General features: G+C 40.2%; 1 protein-coding gene, 1 non-coding gene and 1 pseudogene across 8 annotated transcripts in view; 2 read left to right on the top strand and 1 right to left on the bottom strand.

Moving 5' to 3' along the window:
- Nucleotides 1–1,373: 1,373 nt before the first annotated feature.
- LOC104667824 lies at nucleotides 1,374–11,651 on the top strand (annotated as a pseudogene). Its single transcript, XR_004055416.1, has 11 exons — nucleotides 1,374–1,711; nucleotides 2,404–2,673; nucleotides 6,392–6,522; nucleotides 6,673–6,830; nucleotides 7,508–7,611; nucleotides 8,558–8,654; nucleotides 8,740–8,841; nucleotides 9,467–9,607; nucleotides 10,154–10,353; nucleotides 10,761–10,957; nucleotides 11,126–11,651. The product of XR_004055416.1 is annotated as a serine/threonine-protein kinase SMG1-like (transcript).
- Nucleotides 9,190–9,293, top strand: LOC115895370. The gene has a single exon (XR_004055572.1). It is a non-coding gene; the product is annotated as a small nucleolar RNA U13 (small nucleolar RNA).
- LOC115895220 (putative pyridoxal-dependent decarboxylase domain-containing protein 2) overlaps nucleotides 9,602–21,332 on the bottom strand; it is a 37,302-nt gene continuing 25,571 nt past the window's right edge. For 2 of the 6 annotated variants that reach the window (XM_030924898.1, XM_030924897.1), the window contains 4 exons: nucleotides 19,303–19,492; nucleotides 17,059–17,127; nucleotides 16,144–16,222; nucleotides 9,602–9,781 (listed from right to left, as the gene is read on the bottom strand). In XM_030924898.1, the coding sequence (XP_030780758.1) occupies nucleotides 9,666–9,781; nucleotides 16,144–16,222; nucleotides 17,059–17,127; nucleotides 19,303–19,492 (454 nt within the window). In that variant the 3' untranslated portion in view covers nucleotides 9,602–9,665. Of the gene's footprint in view, nucleotides 9,782–10,759; nucleotides 10,895–16,143; nucleotides 16,223–17,042; nucleotides 17,128–19,302; nucleotides 19,493–21,332 lie in introns of those variants that run through there. The other 4 variants (XM_030924900.1, XM_030924899.1, XM_030924902.1 and 1 more) reach the window with 4 other exon arrangements.

The raw sequence follows: 21,332 nt of genomic DNA, 5'->3' as shown, positions 1-21,332 counted from the left end.
ATGTTGCCTAGGCTGGTCTTGAATTCTTGAATTCTTGGGCTCAAGCAATCCACCTGCCTTGGCCTCCCAAAGTACTGAGATTATAGGCATGAGCCACTCTGCCAGGCCTTTATTTTTAGTGGTTGATAGCTAGTCTCAGTGCAGCTTTACTCTTTTTTTTTTTTTTTTTTTTTTTTGTGAAACATTGCTTTACGCCCCAGATTCTTTCTTTTCTCTGTTTTTTTTTTTTTTTTTTTTTTTTGTGACAGGATCTTGCTGTATTCCTGGTTGGAGTGCAGCAGTGTGATCAGCACTCACTGCAACCTCAAACTCCTAGGCTCAAGCGATCCTGCCACCTCAGCCTCCTGACTGTCTGGGACTACCGGTGCATGCCACCACGCCTGGCTAACCTTTGTATTTTTTGGAGAGAAGGGGTCTCACTACATTGTCTAGGCTGGCTTCAAATTCTTGGCCTCAAGTAATCCTCCTGTCTTGCCCTCCTAAAGTGCCGGGATTACAGATGTGAGGCATCATGACTGGCCTCCTTTAATTTCTTCTTTTTTTTTTTTTGAGACGGAGTCTCGCTCTTTTTCCCAGGCTGGAGTGCAGTGGCACGATTGTATTTTTAGTAGAGACAGGGTTTCACCATGTTAGCCAGGATGGTCTTGATCTCCTGACCTCGTGATCCGTCCGCTTTGGCCTCCCAAAGTGCTGAGATTACAGGCATAAGCCACCGTGCCTGGCTGGCCTCCTTTAATTTCTTAACCATGAATATCCTCCCCCCACTTTTATTATGGACATTCTGAAGCACATAAAAATAGGGAGTATAATAAATTTGTACATATTTAACATTCAGCTTCTGTAATTAGAAGCAAATGGCCCATCTGGTTTCATCTAGGCCTCTTTGCTGTCCTTTCATCTCCAACTAGATTATTTTAAAGCAAATTCTAGATGGCATTCTGCTGAGTGTTTCTGCCAGAGTTACACCTCTCTTTGCTAATGTGAAAAAATGCCCGTGATAACTGTAAAATACGTGTGTCCTATTTAGGTGTCTAAACACTTTAATGTCACAGTATTAAGACCTTGAAATATAGCTTAGATATGTTTTTCTAAATTAGAAGACTTTATTTTTTAGATATCCAGAAAATTGAGCAGAAAACAATGAGTTCCCATATACCTTCTTCATCCTAGCAGTTTCCCCATCATTAACATATTGTGTTAGTGTGGTACATTTATTACAAAGGAGCGAATATTGATATATTATTATTAACTAATTTTATAGTTTACTTCGTGTTATATATTCTATGGACTTTAACATGTATAATGACATATATCCCCTATTACCAGTATCATACAGGATAATTTCACTTCCCTAAAAATCTTTTTGTTCTACCCACTCCTTCCTTATTCCTGGTCCCCACGCCTCCCTCCCTCCATCTTAAGCCCATGGCAACCGCTGATCTTTTTACTCTCTCCATCGTTTTGCCTTTTCCAGAATGCCATGTAGTTGGAGTCATATAGTATGTAGCCTTTTCAATTGGCCTTTTTCACTTCGCAGTATGCATTTAAGGTTTCTCCATGTCTTTTTGTAATTTGAGAAGCTCATTTTAAAAAAATTTTATTCTTTTAGATTGTTGAACAAATAAATACAAAACTGCCATCATCATTTGTAGAAAAACTGTTTATACCATCATCTAAACTACTATTCTTGCGTTATCATAAAGAAAAAGAGGTGAGTAATACATTGATAATGAACTTTGACAACTTGGGTCACTGAAGAGTTGGACCTAATGTTGCTTACCAGGCTACATAAGTGAAATTGAGTGAAATGTGAAATGTTTGATTTAGAATATAGTGATTGTATTTGTTCTTTTCAATTTATATTTCTTGATAATCATACTGAATACTTTGATGAATGATGTGCCAGATACTCTTTTCAGACTATGCATCTTTTGCTGTTATTAAATTTATTAAATTTTCATAAGAGTAAAACAAGCTGACACATTTATAAAGTTATAAATTAAGAAGTACTGTATATTTGTAAACAAAAATGACTGGCTTTTCAACCACCCCCTGAGTCAAATCCACCACAGACTTTCTTGGTAGATTTAAGAAAATCAGTCTTAAACTGCTGTTTGCATATGTCTTTTGATGTTGATTATTTTAAAAAAAAAAAAAAAAGGCCATTTTGGAAATTTCATATTGACAGTTCTCATTTGTAGTACTCTTTATTTGTGATAAACTTTATAGATTTGAAATAGCATACTGATCTGTGTCCGTTTTCTGATTGGTTTTTAAAAAATTAAAATATTAAGTGTTACAGACAGTGAATTGATCAATTTTAAATTTATTTGTATCATCAGCACTAATACAGATAGTGGTTTATTTTCCATTTATCGCTTCCTTGAATTTTTTGTTTTTCAGGTTGTTGCTGTAGCCCATGCTGTTTATCAAGCAGTGCTCAGCTTGAAGAATATTCCTGTTTTGGAGACTGCCTAGAAGTTAATATTGGGAGAAATGACTTGTGCCCTAAACAACCTCCTACATAGTCTGCAACTTCCTGAGGCCTGTTCTGAAATAAAGCATGAGGCTTTTAAGAATCATGTGTTCAATGTAGACAATGCAAAATTTGTAGTTATATTTGACCTCAGTGCCCTGACTACAATCGGAAATGCCAAAAACTCACTAATAGGGGTGAGTCTTTGATTGTAAAGACTTTGTTTTATCCACATTTCAACTTTTTCTCATTAAATATTATGTATTTCACTATCATGTCAACATGTCTGCAGAATTACTGTGTGTAACAAATAGCCATATTTAAGACATGCCTGGATAAATAAAATTAGTAGGAACATTTTCTTGCCATTATATTTAACTTTTATTCTTCCTTTTCCTTGATAAATCTTGTTAAGTTTTTTTGTTTTCTAGAAAATATCTTATGAATTTCTCCTGTTTGCTCTAGCATGCTTGTAGAAAATGTCAATGTTTCTTACAGCTCAAATTTGTATAGTGGTTTTAAAATGCGTCTCTTTCTTCTTCCCCTGGCACTTCTTTCTTTCTGTCTACTGAAGTTAGTTCTTATACATGGTCTTATATTTGGCTGTCTCTTTTCCCTAGGAACATTCATACAGGTTGAATATTCCTTATCTGAAATACTTGGGACTGGAAGGGTTTTAGATTTCGGATTTTGGAATACTTTTTTTTTTTTTGGTGACAGGAGTTTCACTCTTGTTGCCCAGGCTGGAGTGCAATGGCACCATCTCAGCTCACTGCAACGTTCGCCTCCCAGGTACAAGTGGTTCTCCTGTTTCAGCCTCCCAAGTAGCTGGGATTACAGGCATACTCCACCACGCCTGGATAATTTTTTTGTATTTAGTAGAGATGGGGTTTCACCATGTTAGCCAGGCTGGTTGTGAACTCCTGACCTCAGGTGATCCACCCGCCTCGGCCTCCCAAAGTGCTGGGATTACAGGCGGGTGCCACCATGCCCTGCCGGATTTTGGATTTTGGAATATTTTCTTTCTTTTTTTTTTTTTTTTTTTTTTGAGACGGAGTCTCGCTCGCTGGAGTGCTGTGGCCGGATCTCAGCTCACTGCAAGCTCCGCCTCCCGGGTTCATGCCATTCTCCTGCCTCCCGGGTAGCTGGGACTACAGGCGCCGCCACCTCGCCCGGCTAGTTTTTTTTTGTAGTTTTTAGTAGAGACGGGGTTTCACTGTGTTAGCCAGGATGGTCTCGATCTCCTGACCTCGTGATCCGCCCGTCTCGGCCTCCCAAAGTGCTGGGATTACAGGCTTGAGCCACCGCGCCCGGCTGGAATATTTTCATAACACTTACCAGTGAGCGTCCCTAATCTGCAAATCCTAAATCTGAAATGCTCCAAAATTTGAAACTTTTTGAGCGCCCGTATGATGCCCCAAGTGGAAAAATCCCACACCTGACCTCATGTGATGAGTCCAAACTGTTGTATGCACAAAATTATTTAAAATGTTGCATAAAATGACCTTCAGGCTATGAATTTTATGTTTAGTCTTGGATCCCATCCCCCAGATATCTCATTTTATATATATGCAAATATTCCCAAATCCAAAAATATAGAAAGTCTGAAACACTTCTGGTCCCGAGCATTTTGAATAAGGGATACTCAACCTGTAGTCTTTCTTTTAGGGGGGAAAAAAGCCCCACCCCCCCCCCCTTTTTTTTTGGAGACAGAGTCATGCTGTTGTCGCCTGGGCTGGAGTGCAGTGGTGCAATCTCGGCTCACTGCAACCTCTGCCTCCCGGTTTCCAGCAATTCTCCTGCCTTGGCCTCCCTAGTAGCTGAGATTAAAGACGCCTGCCACCACGATGGGCTAATTTTTGTATTTTTAGTAGAGACAGGGTTGGCCAACCTGTCTTGAACTCCTAACCTCAGGTGATCCACCCGCCTCAGCCTACCTGCTGGGATTACAGGCATGAACCACCATGCCCAGCCTGTTTTTTTTTTTTTTTTTTTTTTTTAAGTTATTTGACATGGCCCTGCTCTTGATTTGTATTTATTGTTTATGGTTTGTGTATTTCTGCTTCCTATTGGACAATACAGAGTTGAAAAACATTATTTTTAATAGAAAGTAATAGGTGTAGGCTGGGCACGGTGGCTCACACCTATAAACCCAGGACTCTGGAAGGCCAAGTTGGGCTGATAACTTGTGGTCAGGAGTTTGAGACCAGCCTGGCCAACATTGTAAAATCTTGCCTCTACTGAAAATAGAAAAATTAGCCAGGGGTGGTGGTGAGCACCTGTAATCCTAGCTACTTGGGAGGCTGAGGCAGGAGAATTGCTTGAACTTAGGAGGTGGAGGTTGCAGTGAGCTGAAGTCACAACACCACACTCCAACCTGGGCGACAGAGCCAGGCTCTGTCTCAAAAAAAAAAAAAGAAAGAAAGTAATGGATGTAATTAGGGGATAAAGTTTTTAGGAGGAAAAAGGTAAAATCTGATGTTTGCACTTGCATGTCTCCATGTCGTTTGATTGGATTGCCTTGTATAATTCCATAGCTGCTTCCCTTATTACCAGTTACAGCTTATGTTTGAAGTCACAATAAACTTTTCTTCAAACACGAAAGCTTGATTTTTGAGGAATTCACATTACAGATTCAAAGATGTTTATATCCTGTACTCTAGAAATAAGGAGAAAGTGGGTGGGGATGGGCAGTCAGGTGGAATACAGTGTCTTGGCAGTATAAAGGAAAAAGGTGGATGGAAAAGGTGTAGAGTGGCAGGGTGTGCCTTTGTTTCCTCATTGAACAGGGCACCTTGCCATTTGCAATATATGGAAAAATAAGGAAATACAGTCTACTCCCCCAAAAAGCACATACAAAGGGCTTTGTTTAGACCAGAGATCAACAAACTATAATCCATGGGCCAAATACAGCCCAGCACCTGTTTTTTGTTTGTTATTTTAAATGTATAATTCACTGATTTTTAGTATATTCACAGAAGTGTGCAACCATCACAACTCCGGCGCCTGTTTTTGTAAAGAAAGTTCTCTTTGGGCTGGGCACGGTGGCTCAAGCCTGTAATCCCAGCACTTTGGGAGGCCGAGGTGGGCAGATCACCTGAGCTCAGGAGTTCAAGACCAGCCTGGCCAACATGGTGAAACCCTATCTTTACTAAAAAAATTGCAAAAGTTAGCAGGGCGTGGTTGTGGGCACCTATAATCCCAGCTACTTGGGAAGCTGAGGCAGGGAGAATTGCTTGAACCCCAGAGGTGGAGGTTGCAGTGAGCCGAGATCACACCATTGCCCTCCAGCCTGGGCAACAGAGCGAGAGACTGACTCAAAAAAGAAAGTTTTCTTGGAACATAGCGACTCTCATTCCTGTGTTTTGTATGTGGCTGGTTTTTTGTTTTGAGAGAGAGTCTTACTTTGTTATCTAGGCTGGAGTGCAGTATTATGATCTCGGGTCATTACAACCTCTGCTTCCCAGATTCAAGTGATTCTCCTGCCTCAGCCTCCCGAGTAGCTGGGGTTACAAGTGTACACCACCACGCCCAGCTAATTTTTGTAATTTTAGTAGAGATGGGGTCCCACTGTGTTGCTCAGGCTGGTTTCGAACTCCTGGGCTCAAGTGTTCTGCCCACCTTGGCCTCCCAAAGTGCTAGGATTAGAGATGTGAGCCACAGCACCTGACCTGTGACTGTTTTCTTACTGTCGTGATAGATGAGGAGTTGCTGCGTTGCACAGAGATGCTATATTGCATGCAAAGGCTTTACTGACTTCACAAAAAAGTGTTTGTCCCAGGTTTAGTGTGCTAGATCCCTTCCAATCTGTAATTTTAATTTAAAAATGTCTACCCCTGTTTTGAAGGATAAACTCTGTATGCTTGTGCTTATTTTGGAGAAGCCATAAACTTACTTTGTTTTGTACATGATCAGATGTGGGCGCTATCTCCAACTGTCTTTGCACTTCTGAGTAAGAATCTGATGATTGTGCACAGTGACCTGGCTGTTCACTTCCCTGCCATTCAGTATGCTGTGCTCTACACATTGTATTCTCATTGTACCAGGTATTGTATTTACAAATTTTTCTTAAGAAAAGAACCCCACAAAACATTTTTTTTAATGTATAGATTTTAAAGATGTATGTTGATTTAACTTTGGACATGCTTGCTTTCTTTGATTAAAGATGAAAAGATAATCTATGCTTTGTCTTTCAGGCATGATCACTTTATCTCTAGTAGCCTCAGTTCTTCCTCTCCTTCTTTGTTTGATGGAGCCGTGATTAGCACTGTACGGCTACAAAGAAACATTTCTCAATTATATTAAATCTTCTGGGAATATTACTTAAGAAAGATAACCTTAACCAGGACACGAGGTAACAGATATTATATAGTATTAACTATTCCTAACTTTATTAATTTGCCTTTATAATTTGAAAATAAGAAATGTGGATTACAAAAAATAAAAAAATGTGGATTACAGAGGTGAGGTAGAGCATTTTCTTTGTTGTCAAACACCTTATAATTTGGTTTTATTAATCTAGGCTTTCTTGTTCTTTCTGAAAAGAAATACATGAACAATCTCAATTCCCCATCCCCAGTGTTTCATAGAAGAATATATATAGATTTTTAATATTCTTTGCTTTTTTTTTTTGAGACAGAGTTTTGCTCACTGCAACCTCTGCCTCCCAGGTTCAAGTGATTCACCTGCTTCAGCCTCCCAAGTAGCCGTGATTACAGGTGCCTGCCACCACACCCAGCTAATTTTTGTATTTTTAGTAGAGACGGGGTTTCACCGTGTTGTTGGCCAGGCTGGTCTTGAACTCCTGACCTCAGGTGAGCCACCGCTCCCGGCCTCTTTGCTATTATCATGCTGCGTTGGGAGGTTTTCTTAAAAGGCACACAACAATTTTGACAGTAATTTCTGTAGTTTCATTTTTTATTGTTTGAGATGTTTGAAAAACCAAGAGAAAACCAATGTAAGAAGACTAGACTTTTAAAGTGTTTTTTTGTTTTTTTAAATGTACAATTAACTGTATATTTTGTGTTTCAGGAAACTGTTGATGACTTGGGCTGTGGAAGTAGCTGTTTTAATGAAGAAGTCCGAAACATATGCACCTTTATTCTCTCTTCCGTCTTTCCATAAATTTTGCAAAGCTCACAGGAGGACCACAGCGCCATGCAGATGGCAGCCCGGAGGTGGGGATGGGGGGTCGCACCAGTCCTGTCCTCACGTTGGCACACAGAGATACCTACTCTGTAGCCTTTGTAGTGGCCTGGGCACCTTTGGGAGCCTGAGCTGGAATTGAAACTGGAGCTGCAGCCTGAGCCTTGGTTTGATCCTTGGCCTTGGCCTTTGGCCGGCACAGCCGGAGCCCCTTGGCAATGCGAGCACGAGCACGCTTCCAAGCTTGGGGTGGGCAATGTAGGCAAGTCGATCAAGCTTGCGGCTGACACCCTTTGGGATCTTGGGCTTAACCTCCTTGGGCTTTACGAGGGCCTTGACAGCCTCGGCACGTGCACTCATGGCCTTGGCATTGTTGGCCTGCATCTTCTTTAGGCCCTTCTTGTTGTGCTTCTTGGCAAAGCGCATGTTCCTCAGGAACTTGGGGTCCACCCCCTTAAGAGATTCGTATCTTTGTGATCGGGGTTTCTTGATGCCTTTACCACAGTAAGACTCTGTTTTTTTTTTCTGTTTTGTTTATCAATCCTTAAAAGGGTCTTTGGTAATGGGAGATGGTCATCAATCGAACTCTTTTCCTGACCTGAAGATGTATAATCCTCATTTTAATAACAGATATACAGTCTTGATGTTTTTTCATTCTTAGTATTAGAAAAATGTTTTTGAAGTGATTGTCACATATTTAAGCTTATGTGAATGTTAATCGTTTGCATATACTTTTACATTTTCTCTCAGAAAAGGTTTGTGTGATGACCAGTCAGTTACATTTCGTGGGTTTTGTTGAACGTATCATTTTTCCAAATGTGACAGTCAGTGAGGGTTCTGAACAAGAACGGTGCCTAGTCTATAGTAGGTACTCTTTGTTGAATGAATGAATGGATTCAGATTCTTTTGGCCAGCTGAAAGTAACTGTCTTTTAATGTTTAATAGCTCTCGTTGAAGATGTGAATATCTGTCTGCAGGCATGCAGCAGTCTACATGCTCTGTCCTCTTCCTTGCCAGATGATCTTTTACAGAGGTATGGAATTAAGATCATGTCTTTTGACACTAACCCTAATAACCTGGAAATGTTAACACACCTGCTCTGTCTCGTTCTTTCATAGATGTGTTGATGTTTGCCGTGTTCAACTAGTACACAGTGGAACTCGTATTCGACAAGCATTTGGAAAACTGTTGAAATCAATTCCTTTAGATGTTGTCCTAAGGTATAACAGTTGTTTTGGAGTAAAGACATTCTGTTACATTTACAGCCTCTAGTGGTTGTCTACTTTAGGAGAAGACAAATCACCTATTAGAACATTAATGACACATCTTTTATGGCCCTGCTTGTCAGTGATTGAAGTGATGTCAAATAATCCAATTTTGCAAGTCTGCAAGAAACTTAAAAATTTTTAATGAGCTTTATAGGCTCACAATAATGAGTATAGAATAGCTCATATAGTGCCAGAATGTGTTTCTTAGTAGCTCAGATATATATTTATTTGAAAAACTAAACAGTAATCTTTTACTGTTTTTGATCAAGTTGATTTGGGAGCTTTAAGAGCCTAAAATTGATCCTTTTTTAATACATAAGCAGAATGATTGGGTTTTTCTGTTCATATGTTTGATATGCCTCCCTCAAATCCTCTTATGATGTCGGCACATTACCTATCTGAGGTGAATAAAAAAGGATCTAAAGTTATAATCACATCTCTGTATCCATTTTAAAGTCTCAAGTTTACTATATTTTTACCTCCAGTGAGTTAAGAAGTAAATAATCCGCTTACAGTATGTGCTAACCTTTTAAGCTAAAACATTTTGCATAACAACAACTTTATTTTCTGTCTACAGCAATAACAATCACACAGAAATTCAAGAAATTTCTTTAGCATTAAGAAGTCACAAGAGTAAAGCACCAAGTAACACATTCCATCCCCAAGATTTCTCTGATGTTATTAGTTTTATTTTGTATGGGAACTCTCATAGAACAGGGTAAGGCATTTCTTTGACTGTTTTATCTGGGAAACATACTTTTAAGATTCCCTTGACTTTACATGCAGTTTTGAAGAGAAAATATGTTTGGGGGTGGCAGAGTATCAAATAACATTCTTCTCATATGGGTTATTTTAGTTTTCATCAGTAGGAAAATTGCTTTGAAGATAGCATCTGTAGATACAAAAATGGGTTTTGAAATTGAGGAATGAAATGTGGTTAACAGTTAACTGATGTGATGTCATTAACACTTTGGGGAATGGGGTGGGGGTGGAGATATTCTAGAAATGCTTAGTTACATTCAATGAGTTTCATTCCTGACTGGCATGAGCCACTTACCCTAATCATCCTTACACACTGTACCTCGTCCTGTTAATTATAAAAGACCTCAAAATGAGAAGGGGGGATATAATGCTTCTCAATTTCATAGGTTTTGCCTATTTTGGAGTAGGGAAAATTATAGTTTTATTCCCATTTCCCTTGCATTTTTTTTTGCATTATTAAAATGAAGTTGTCGTCTTTTAAATATGAAACTACTTTTCCCAGGAAGGACAATTGGTTAGAAAGACTGTTCTATAGCTGCCAGAGACTGGATAAGCGTGACCAGTCAACAATTCCACGCAATCTCCTGAAGACAGATGCTGTCCTTTGGCAGTGGGCCGTATGGGAAGCTGCACAATTCACTGTTCTTTCTAAGCTGAGAACCCCACTGGGCAGAGCTCAAGACACCTTCCAGACAATTGAAGGTAACTCACTCAAGCTTTGTGATGTGAATATTTTCAAAGCCTTATTAAGAAATAATGGATTTTTAAATCTTTGTTAAAGATTTGAGAATATATGATTTTTTTGGAAAAAAAAGTAATTTTCAGGTATGTTTTTTGGAAAAAAAAGTAATTTTCAGGTATGTTTGTTAGAGTAAGCTATCACTGAATAATTGCATTGGAAATACGTTTTTTTCCAAAACTTATGGGAGTCATGTGGAAAAAAATTTTTTTTTCCTAAAGTGAAAAATCTTTCATGTTGGGATTTTTTATTTTTAAATGACGGATAGCCAGAGGATACTTGATAAATGTGAATTTGTCATTAAAAATTCACACTTCTTCTAGAAACTTTTAAGATTTTTAAAAATTCAGAATGTTGTCTTTGCTTTCAGGTATCATTCGAAGTCTTGCAGCTCACACGTTAAACCCTGATCAAGATGTTAGTCAGTGGACAACTGCAGACAATGATGAAGGCCATGGTAACAACCAGCTTAGGCTTGTTCTTCTTCTGCAGTATCTGGAAAATCTGGAGGAATTAATGTATAATGCACATGAGGGATGTGCTAATGCATTAACATCACCTCCCAAGGTTGGTTTCTGTGAGACAGTGTTGTTTTATAGCAGTTTAATGGTCACAGCTGGCAGTATGTGCAGAGCTGAAATTACAGTAGGCTTATGTATGTGGTTTATATATAGGTGAGACATCCTTACCTATAAATTGAACCAGTCCTGAGCTTTTCTTTCTGTTATCATAAAGGTCATTAGAACTTTTTTTTATACCAATCGCCAAACTTGTCAGGACTGGCTAACACGGACTCTCCATCATGAGGGTAGGATTGTTGGCAGGCCAGCCTGCAGTGACAGTGAGACATGGCTTTTGACTTGCTTACAAAGATGAAAACAACCAATCTATCTCAGGTAAAGTGATGTGTTTGGAATTCATTTTACGTCTGTTAATAAGAAAACATGGTTTAATTCCTTTGCTGTGATTTAATCTATGGGTAAAATAAGTTAAAGCTTGGATTCATTTTCAAAGGTTTTGATCCTGTATTTTGTAAAAGCAACAACTGCCAGTTACCTATTTTATTCATGTTGAAACAATGTTAGAATGTTAAAATAATGTTCATGTTTTTGTTCATGTTAAAACATTGTTCATGTTAGAACACGTTAAAACTATATTATGTGCAAAGTTTAGAACTTTAAAGGTAATTCTAAAAATATGTTTGTGGGAGAAATCTTTTTTTTTTTTGGAGACACACTTTCACTCTGTCGCCCAGACTGGAGTGCAGTTGTGTGATCTCGGCTCACTGCAACCTCCGCCTCTTGGGTTCAAGCGATTCTCTTGCCTCAGTCCCTGGGATTACAGGCACCTACCACCATACCCAGCTAAGTTTTGTATTTTTAGTACAGACAGGGTTTCACCATATTGGCCAGGCTGATCTCGAACTCCTCCTGACCGCAAGTGGTCCGCGCACCTCGGCCTTCCAAAGTGCTGGGATTACAGACATGAGCCATTGCACCTGGCCAGGAGAAATTTTTTTTTTTTTTTTTTTTTTTTTTTGGAGACAGTCTCACTCTGTTATCCAGGCTGGAATACAGTAGGGGTATCTGGGCTCACTGCAACCTCCGCCTTCTAGGTTCAAGCGATTCTCCTCCCTCAGCCTCCCAAGTAGCTGGGACTACAGGCAAGCACCACCACACCCAGCTATTTTTGTATTTTTAGTAGAGACAAAGTTTCACCATGTTAGCCAGGCTGGTCTCCAACTCCCAAACCCAGGTGATCTGCCTGCCTCAGCCTCCCAAGGAGCTGGGATTACAGGCATGAGTCACTGTGCCTGGCCTGACATTGTATTTTAAAGAATTTTTTTTTTTTTTTTTTTTGAGGTGGAGTCTCGCTCTGTCGCCCAGGCTGGAGTGCAGTGGCCAGATCTCAGTTCACTGCAAGCTCCGCCTCCCGGATTCACGCCATTCTCCTGCCTCAGCCTCCCGAGTAGCTGGGACTACAGGCGCCCGCCACCTCACCCGGCTAGTTTTTTGTATTTTTTAGTAGAGACGGGGTTTCACCGTGTTAGCCAGGATGGTCTCGATCTCCTGACCTCGTGATCCACCCGTCTCGGCCTCCCAAAGTGCTGGGATTACAGGCTTGAGCCACAGCGCCCGGCCTTTTTTTTTTTTTTTTAAGAAAGGATCTCACACTGTCACCTAGGCTGGGGTATTGTAGTGCAATCTTGGCTCACTGCAACTGCAACTTCTCCTGGCCTCAAGCCAATCTCCCACCGCAGCCTCTCCAGTAGCTGGGACTATAGGTGCACACCACCACACCTGGCTACTGGTTAGTACTTTTTGTTTCGCCATGTTGCCCAGGCTGGTCTCGAACACCTGAGGGCAAGCGATCTTGCTGTCTCAACCTCCCAAAGTGCTGGGATTACAAGCATGAGCCACCTGTAATTTCTCCATTCTAACAGACATGTAGTAATGACTCATGGTGATCTTAATTTGCATTTCACTAATGACTAATGATGTTAAACATCTTTTCAAGTGCTATACATTTTCATTTTCTTTGATAAAGTATGTACTCAAATCTTCTGTTCATTGAGAAAATTGTATTGTAGGCAGGGCACAGTGGCTCACACCTGTAATCCTGGCACTTTGGGAGGCCAAGGCAGACGGATCACCTGAGGTCAGGAGTTCAAGACCAGCCTGGCCAACACAGTGAAACCCCATCTCCACTAAAAATACAAAAAAAAATTAGCTAGGTGTGGTGGCGCATGCCTGTAATCCCAGCTACTTGGGAGGCTAAAGCAGAAGAATCGCTGGAACCCGGGAGGTGGAGGTTGCAGTGAGCTAAGATTGCACCACTGCACTCCAGTCTGGGAAACAGAATGAGACTCCATCTCAAAAAAAAAAAAAAAAAATTGGCCGGGAGCGGTGGCTCAAGCCTGTAATCCCAGCACTTTGGGAGGCCGAGACGGGCGGACCACGAGGTCAGGAGATCGAGACCATCCTGGCTAACACGGTGAAAACCCATCTCTACTAAAAATACAAAAAACTAGCCGGGCGAGGTGGCGGGCGCCTGTAGTCCCAGCAACTCGGGAGGCTGAGGCAGGAGAATGGCGTAAATCCGGGAGGCGGAGCTTGCAGTGAGCTGAGATCCGGCCACTGCACTCCAGCCCGGGCGACAGAGCGAGACTCCGTCTCAAAAAAAAATTGTATTGCTAGTCTCCTTATTGAGTTGTAACAGTTCTTTATATATTTTGGATACAAGTTCTTTGTCAAACAAATGTTTTGTAGCTTCTTGGGAAAAGAATGAAAAAGAAATTTTAAAAGAAGACAGGCCTGGGACAGTGGTTAGCTGGGTGTGGTGGCTCACGCCTGTAATCCCATCACTTTGGGAGACCAAGGCAGGTGGATCACCTGAGGTCAGGAGTTTGAGACCAGCCTGGCCAACATGGCAAAATCCCATCTCTACTAAAAATACAAAAATATTTTGTGTTTTACAGGCGTGGTGGTGTGCGCCTGTAATCCCAGCTACTCGGGAGGCTGAGGCAGGCGAATCGCTTGAACCTGGGAGGTGGAGGTTGCAATGAGCCAAGGTTGCACCACTGCACCCCAGCCTGGGCAGCAGAGCAAAACTCCATATCAAAAAAATTAAAAATAAAAAAGACAAAAAAAAAGAGAAATAAGAAAAAAATGTTTCACAAATATTTCTCCCAGTCTGTAACTTACCTTTCATCTTACTAGGGGCTTTCAAACAGTGAATGCTTTTAATTTTTGATAAAGTACAATTTATGGTTCACATATTCTATGTCCTAAGAAATGTAACCTAAGGTCACAAAGATCTCCTGTATTTTCTTCAAGACATTTTATTGTCTTAGGTCTATGCTTAGGTTGATAAACCATTTATACTTAATATTTATATAGAGAGAGAATAAGATAAGGGTTAAGATTCAGTTGTTTTCCACATGGATATCCAAGCTCTAAGACCACTGATGGAAAAAGATTGTCCTTTCTCCCTTGAATTACCTGGGCATCTGTAAAAACCTAAAGTGGGCCGGGCACGGTGGCTCCAGCCTGACTTGAGCGAGACTCCGTCTCAAAAAAAAAAAAAAACCTAAAGTGACCATATATGTCACATGAGTCTCTTTCTGAATTCCCTATTTTCTTTGGCCAACCTCACACAGTCTTACTTGTAGCTTCATAGGAAGTCTTGAAGTATGACAAGATAAGTCTTCCAATTTTGTTCTTTTTCAAAATTCTTTGGGCTATTCCTAGATCCCTTGTATTTCTATATAAACTCTAGAATTAGCTCATCAATTTCTATAAGAAATTGTAGCCTGTTGAGATTTTAAGAGGGACTGAGTTGAATCTATAGATTAGTTTGGGAAGAACTGACCTAATACTTAGTCTTTCAACTCATGTGTATGGCATATCGTTTTTGGGTCTTCTTGAATTTCTCTCAGTAACATTCTCAGTTTTCAATGTATAGATCTTGCATATATTTTGTTAAATTTACTCATAAATTTTTCATGTTTTTTGTTCCTACTATAAATGACATTTAAAATTCAATTTCCAATTGTTCTTTGCTAGTAATATAAAAATCCAGAAAATGGTTTAGATTTGATAATTAGTTCCAGTAGTTTTTCTTTAGTTTTCTATCTATACAATCATGCCTGCAAATAAAGTTTTACTTCTTCCTTTCTAATCTATATGTCAGTTATTTTTTTTAACCTTATTGCACTGTCTTAGATTTCAAGTATGATGCTGAAAATGATAAATGGAGCAGAAAGTGGTAGTTGGTCTGCTGCCTATAAGGTAGATATTTAAGTGTGACATTTAATGTATTTTCTTTTTTTTTTTTTTTTTTTGAGACGGACTCTCGCTCGGTCGCCCAGGCTGGAGTGCAGTGGCCAGATCTCAGTTCACTGCAAGCTCCGCCTCTGGGATTTACGCCATTCTCCTGCCTCAGCCTCCCGAGTAGCTGGGACTACAGGCGCCCGCCACCTCGCCCGGCTAGTTTTTTGTATTTTTTAAGTAGAGACGGGGTTTCACCGTGTTAGCCAGGATGGTCTCGATCTCCTGACCTCGTGATCTGCCTGTCTCGGCCTCCCAAAGTGCTGGGATTACAGGCTTGAGCCACCGCGCCCAGCCTAATGTATTTTCTTGTTTAATTTTTACAACAATCTTACAATGTCAGTACAATTATTTTTATTTATTTATTGAGATGGGGTCTTGCTGTGTTACCCAGGCTGGTATTGAACTTCTGGGCTTAAGCCAACATCTTGCTTGTCTCCTGAGTAGGGGGACTATAGGCACGTGCCACCACACCTGGCTTAAATGTGTCATTTCAAAATTCAGGCCAGGCACAGTGGCTCATGCCTGTAATCCCAGCAATTTGGGAGGCTGAGGTAGGCGGATCACCTGAGGTCAGGAGTTCGAGACCAGCCTGGCCAACATAGTGAAACCCTGTCTCTACTAAAAATACAAGAAATTAGCCAGATGTGGTACCACGCACCTGTAATCCCAGCAACTCAGGAGGTTGAGGCAGGAGAAACACTTGAGCCTGGGAGGCAGAGATTGCAGTGAGGTGAGATTCTGCCACTGCACTCCAGCCTGGGCAACAGAGTGAGACTGTCTCAAAAAAATAAAATAAAATTTATTTTATTATCTTAAACATGTGGCACATACACATTTCTTAAGACTTTATCTTTCATAGGCTGAGGACTTAGCCTCACTCCTATATATTCAAAATGGTAGATTCAGCATCATGCTACCTACCTGCATTTGCGACAAGCAACAGGGGCAGTCTTCCACGCTCTATGTCATCTTTAATCATTTTCTCCAGGAAGGCAACATCCTGGAACCAAAACAAACCATTAAAAAATGAGGCGCCTAGTATAAAAGGTATAAAATGAAAAATTATTACTTACAAAAGAAGCAGATAACTCTCAAAAGTAATGTCAAATCAATTCTTACTCTTGACAATTTTTCTGTTTTCTCTCATCATAGATGTGAAAATCAAATAGTTTTCCTTGAAGACTAGAAAAATCAGTTAAGATTAAAGGTAAAAACTGTACATATGCAAGAACATTTCTTTGGTTTTAAACATTTACATTTAAATGAAATGTTCTCTCAACTCCCCTATAACAACCAAGAATGTATCTCTACTACTACTCATTGACGTACCTGAACTAGAAAATAAAACTACCTTGAAAAAAGAAATACAAAACTCTAAAATCCATCCCTTCCCTTCATTTTCCTTTCGGAATCATTAAGGAGAGATTTATCACCTGCATGTCTGAAAATAAGCAGCACTCAATCCCACGGTGACAATGAAGAACCTCATTTTCAAAATCTGCCCATTCATAAATCCAGGCAACAGTGCTAACTCATTAAAAGTACTAGCTTTAGAAGAAATTTCTGGTGCTTAATTGAGCTGCTATGTTTCTACTTAAAGCAGGTGATACAGTAATTACAAGACTCCTTTTTTAAGCCAGGTGCTCCTGACCTATATACCAACCAACCTTCATGGACATTCACATATTAACAGAAGCATATATTACACAATGCAAGGATCCAAGCAATACATGAGTAAGCTACTAATTATCTGGAGGCCAGCAAACAGAACTTCAATTGAAAGGCAGTTTCAAAACACAATCCCACATGATTTTACAAACCAGAAGTAAAACTCGCCATCTGATGCTGGGATCCAAACATAGTGTTACAGGGTACACGGCACAAGCAGGGGAAGGGCAAGCCGAGCTGCAGGAAGAAACACATGACTTGACAAGAAAGCTCTCTGCACCATTCACTTCAGATTGTGAAAGGCTGTGGCTCTAAGACAAGCCATGATTATTCTAAGAAATCTCTCTCCTTAGGAACTCTTAATATTATAAATCGACGTAAAAGTACATTTAGAAAGCCAAGCCAAAAAAAAAAAAAAAAAAAAAAAGGTGAATTTCCAAGTGCCTTATAAGAGGATATAATGTAAAATTTTCTAAATGAGTCAAGTTACTATCTTTGGTATATTCTAGAATATACCAGAAACACTTTGGCAAACACGGAAACAACTGGGTCGTGAGCATTTTCGTGGGGGTAATTTTGGATTCTTTCTCCAAGTATTCCTGGTAAATAACACCAGCTGAAGGTATTCAAAGAACAGTATCTTATTTTTGGGTCCACCCACACCTAAAAAGTAATAAATATGGATTAGCAGATGCACATTTCTCAAGAGAAGTGAAGTCAGTGTTATGCACAGACACAGTGATTGTCAACTTAATTTTATATTCTTAATGTTCAGCTTCCAAGTCCTTGAGGAGTTTACACTTTTAGGAATTGTAAACAGTTGCAACATATTGTTCTGTATGACTAAGACTTGGTAGCTTTCAGAGACCAAAAATTTAATAAGCACATTTTTCTCCTTAAAGGATTAAAAATTATGAATGTGACACCCAAGTAAAATAAATCATCAAAAAAAGACAGGTATTAAAAGTGAAAATGCCTCGCCCCCTACCCTATAAGCCACCAATCCTCCCGTTAACAGTTTAATACATAACCTGTCAGATATTTTCTAGGTATAAAATTATGTCTTTTTCTAGGTACAAAAACATAGGTATAAAGGATACACACTTTAAAAAACATGAACATAACCATCTTACATATGCTGCTCTGCCAGCTGCCGTTCTCAACAGAACACTCTCACACATCTTTTGAAGGTCAGACTGTTGACCCCAAACAGCCTTGTGTCCCCAAGAGCCTAGCTTGCAGTAGACACTAAGTAATTCCTTTCACGTTTCAGAGGATTATTATTAAACTCCCCATTTTGTACACCCTCAAGAAGAGGACATAATTTCTTGCCACCAGTGATCACAGCTCAGAATCAATTTAAAAATCACTGAGTGTCTCCCAAACATACCCCTGGGACTCCTACAGCTTACAAAAGAGGAACCCTCCAAACCTATGGGTTTTGCTTTCAAACGTTCTTGGTAAAGAAGGTTAACAGTGTCTTATCTCGATGTAGTCCCCCCAGTTGGGCTAGAAGTACCATGAACTTTAAACACAGTCATGCTCAGCCAGGAGCGGTGGCTCACGCCTGTAATCCCAGCATTTTGGGAGGCTAAGGCGGGCAGATCACAAGGTCAGGAGATCGAGACCATCCTGGCTAACACAGTAAAATCCCCTCTCTACTAAAAAAAATACAAAACAATTAGCTGGGCGTGGTGGCAGGCGCTTGTAGTCCCAGCTACTTGGGAGGCTGAGGCAGGAGAATGACGTGAACCCAGGAGGTGGAGCTTGCAATGAGCCGAGATTGCGTCACTGCACTCCAGCCTGGGCAACAGAGTGAGACTGTCTCAAAAAAAAAAAAAAGTCATGCTCTTTGATCCAGCAATTCTAGACTGACTCTGAAAATCCATCTGAGGACCATAACCCTAAATAAAATACAGAAAGAGCTTTATGCACAGAGAAGTCCCTAACAGCACTACACAAAGAGCATTACCTGAAAATGGCCACGGAAAGCAAGACAATGCAAACACTATTTTCCAAAAAAGCAACAGTTAATTACTATATATTCACTTGAAGAAATACCATAAAGTCATTAAAAATAAATTATACTTTGAAAAATTATTATTAAAATGATATATTCTTGTTTTAACAGTAAGTGAAAAGAGCCAGATACAACCATATAAACACAAACACATCCCCTTCGACTAAAGTCTGGGAAGAAAGAGAAAATGTTGACTGTGGTTGCCCTTGGGTAATCTACCACATATTCTTTATTTCTAAATTCAGTAATTTTTACAAATATGACAAAAGCATATAAGACCATCTTTCTTTTCACTCAACAAGAACAGCAACTAGAGAAATGGGTCAACTTTAAAACTTTCAGGGCAAAAGAAGACTTTATTTCTTTAAAATAGCCACCTGATACCACATTACCTGATTACAAAGGTATTGGCCCAGGCCAGGTCTAGCAGCAGCACTAAGATATATGACAGGCTTCTTGTTATATAACACATTGAAGCCATCCACTACGAAGTCTTCATATCGAGAATGAATGGCAAGCCTACATATCTTTGCAAGTCCTTCTCTTTCCTCTTCATGGAAATAAGCACAGCCATTTTCATATCTGTTAAGAGATACATATGAATATGCTCTCATTTCTAATTGAGGATTGTATAAGTCAACCTTAATAATCATGGAGACAATTCTTTTCTCAAGCTAGGAATTGTCACTTACACCAGGCAGAGAGGACAGGAATGTGAAAAATCCTCATAGATGGCTGACACCTCATTACAGCTAGGGTTACCAAGCAGCGAGACAATAACCCTCCATCCATACCCAATTCCATAAAGAGCAGAAACCGAAAACAAGTAGAGATCAGGAGTTCTCAGACATAAAAAGCCTGAAGATCATGGTTCTGGCTTATTATGAACTAAAGCCAGCACTAGATAACACAGGCATAGTTTATAGCAGAGTCTCAGCCTAAAACATCCAAAGTAAACAAAACTGTCAAAAATGCTAGTCAGAGGCTGGGTGTGGTGGCTCACACCTGTAATGTCAGCACTTTGGGAGGCCAAGGCAGGCGGATCACCTGACGTCGGGAGTTCGAGACTAGCCCGGCCAACATGGTGAAACCCTGTCTCTACGAATTGCCAGCTGTGGTGGAGTGCCTGTAGTCCCAGCTACTCAGGAGACTGAGGCAGGAGAATTGCTTGAACCTGGGAGGTGGAGGGTACAGTGAGTCAAGATTGTGCCATTGCACTCCAGCCTGGGTGACAGAGCGAGATTCCGTCTCAAAAAAAAAAGCTAGTCAGGCTAACTTTTGGTTTTACTATAAGCTGTTGAGGCTCCATCTCCTAGAGGAGGAGGGACAATTTCAACTACAGGCATTAGATTTTTACTAGAACAACAGAACACTGCTCCTTTAATAAAGTTGGGCAAACTTATACTCCTGCTTGGCCAAGTTCTTTCCCAACACTGAAAGTGAGGATCTCTCAAAAGTTAAATGTCTCAAGTTAGGCAAACATTCCTTCTCCATAAAAGTAACAGCTTATAAACCCAATACCACTAGTCCTATGTCTCCTACTGAATCCTTCATCTGTTGTAATTCCTTAATATTACTAGGATTATCACAGAATAAAATGAATTTCAATTTCATAGCACATATTCACCTTCCTTATGAGAGAGTTTTCTTTTTCTTTTTTTTTTTTGAGATGGAGTCTCGCTCTGTCACCCAGGCTGGAGTGCAGTGCCTCAGCCTCCCGAGTAGCTCGGACTACAGGCGTCCACTACCACACCCGGCTAATTTTTTTGTATTTTTATTAGAGACGGGGTTTGCCGTGTTAGCCAGAATGGTCTCGATTTCCTCACCTTGTGATCCGCCCACCTCAGCCTCCCAAAGTGCTGGGATTACAGGCATGAGCCACCGCACCTGGCCTCAAGAGTTTTCTTTCTAATAAAACACAAGCTAATATTTTCAAAGCACAGCTGGCCCTCCGAACCTGTGGGTTCTGCATCTGTGGATTCAACCAACCATGATTAAAAAATCTTCAGAAATTTAAAAAGATGGGTGCATCTGTACTGAATATCTACAGACTTTCTTCCTTGTCATTATTCCCTAAACAATACAGTGTAACAACTGTTTCCACAGCACTTACATCATATTAGGTATTATGTATAATCAAGAGATTAAAGTATACGCGAAGATGTGCCTAAATTATATGCAAATACTGTGCTATTTTACATAAGGGATTTGAGCATCCATGAATTTTTTTATCCATGGGGTGAGGATGGGAGGTCCAGAACCGATCCCCCAAGGACACCCAAGGATAAGGGACAACTGTATTTGAATCTAGATCATTGCTCTATCTTCTACTGACATGTGCCAATTAGATACCCCACAAATAAATAACTGCTCACCCTATCAAACACATACGTGCTTCTATTCTCCACCCTTCACATGTGTT

The sequence above is a fragment of the Rhinopithecus roxellana genome, chromosome 20, assembly GCF_007565055.1.
Source record: "Rhinopithecus roxellana isolate Shanxi Qingling chromosome 20, ASM756505v1, whole genome shotgun sequence".
Lineage (NCBI taxonomy): Eukaryota > Metazoa > Chordata > Mammalia > Primates > Cercopithecidae > Rhinopithecus > Rhinopithecus roxellana.
This window is presented reverse-complemented; position numbering and strand designations above follow the sequence as displayed.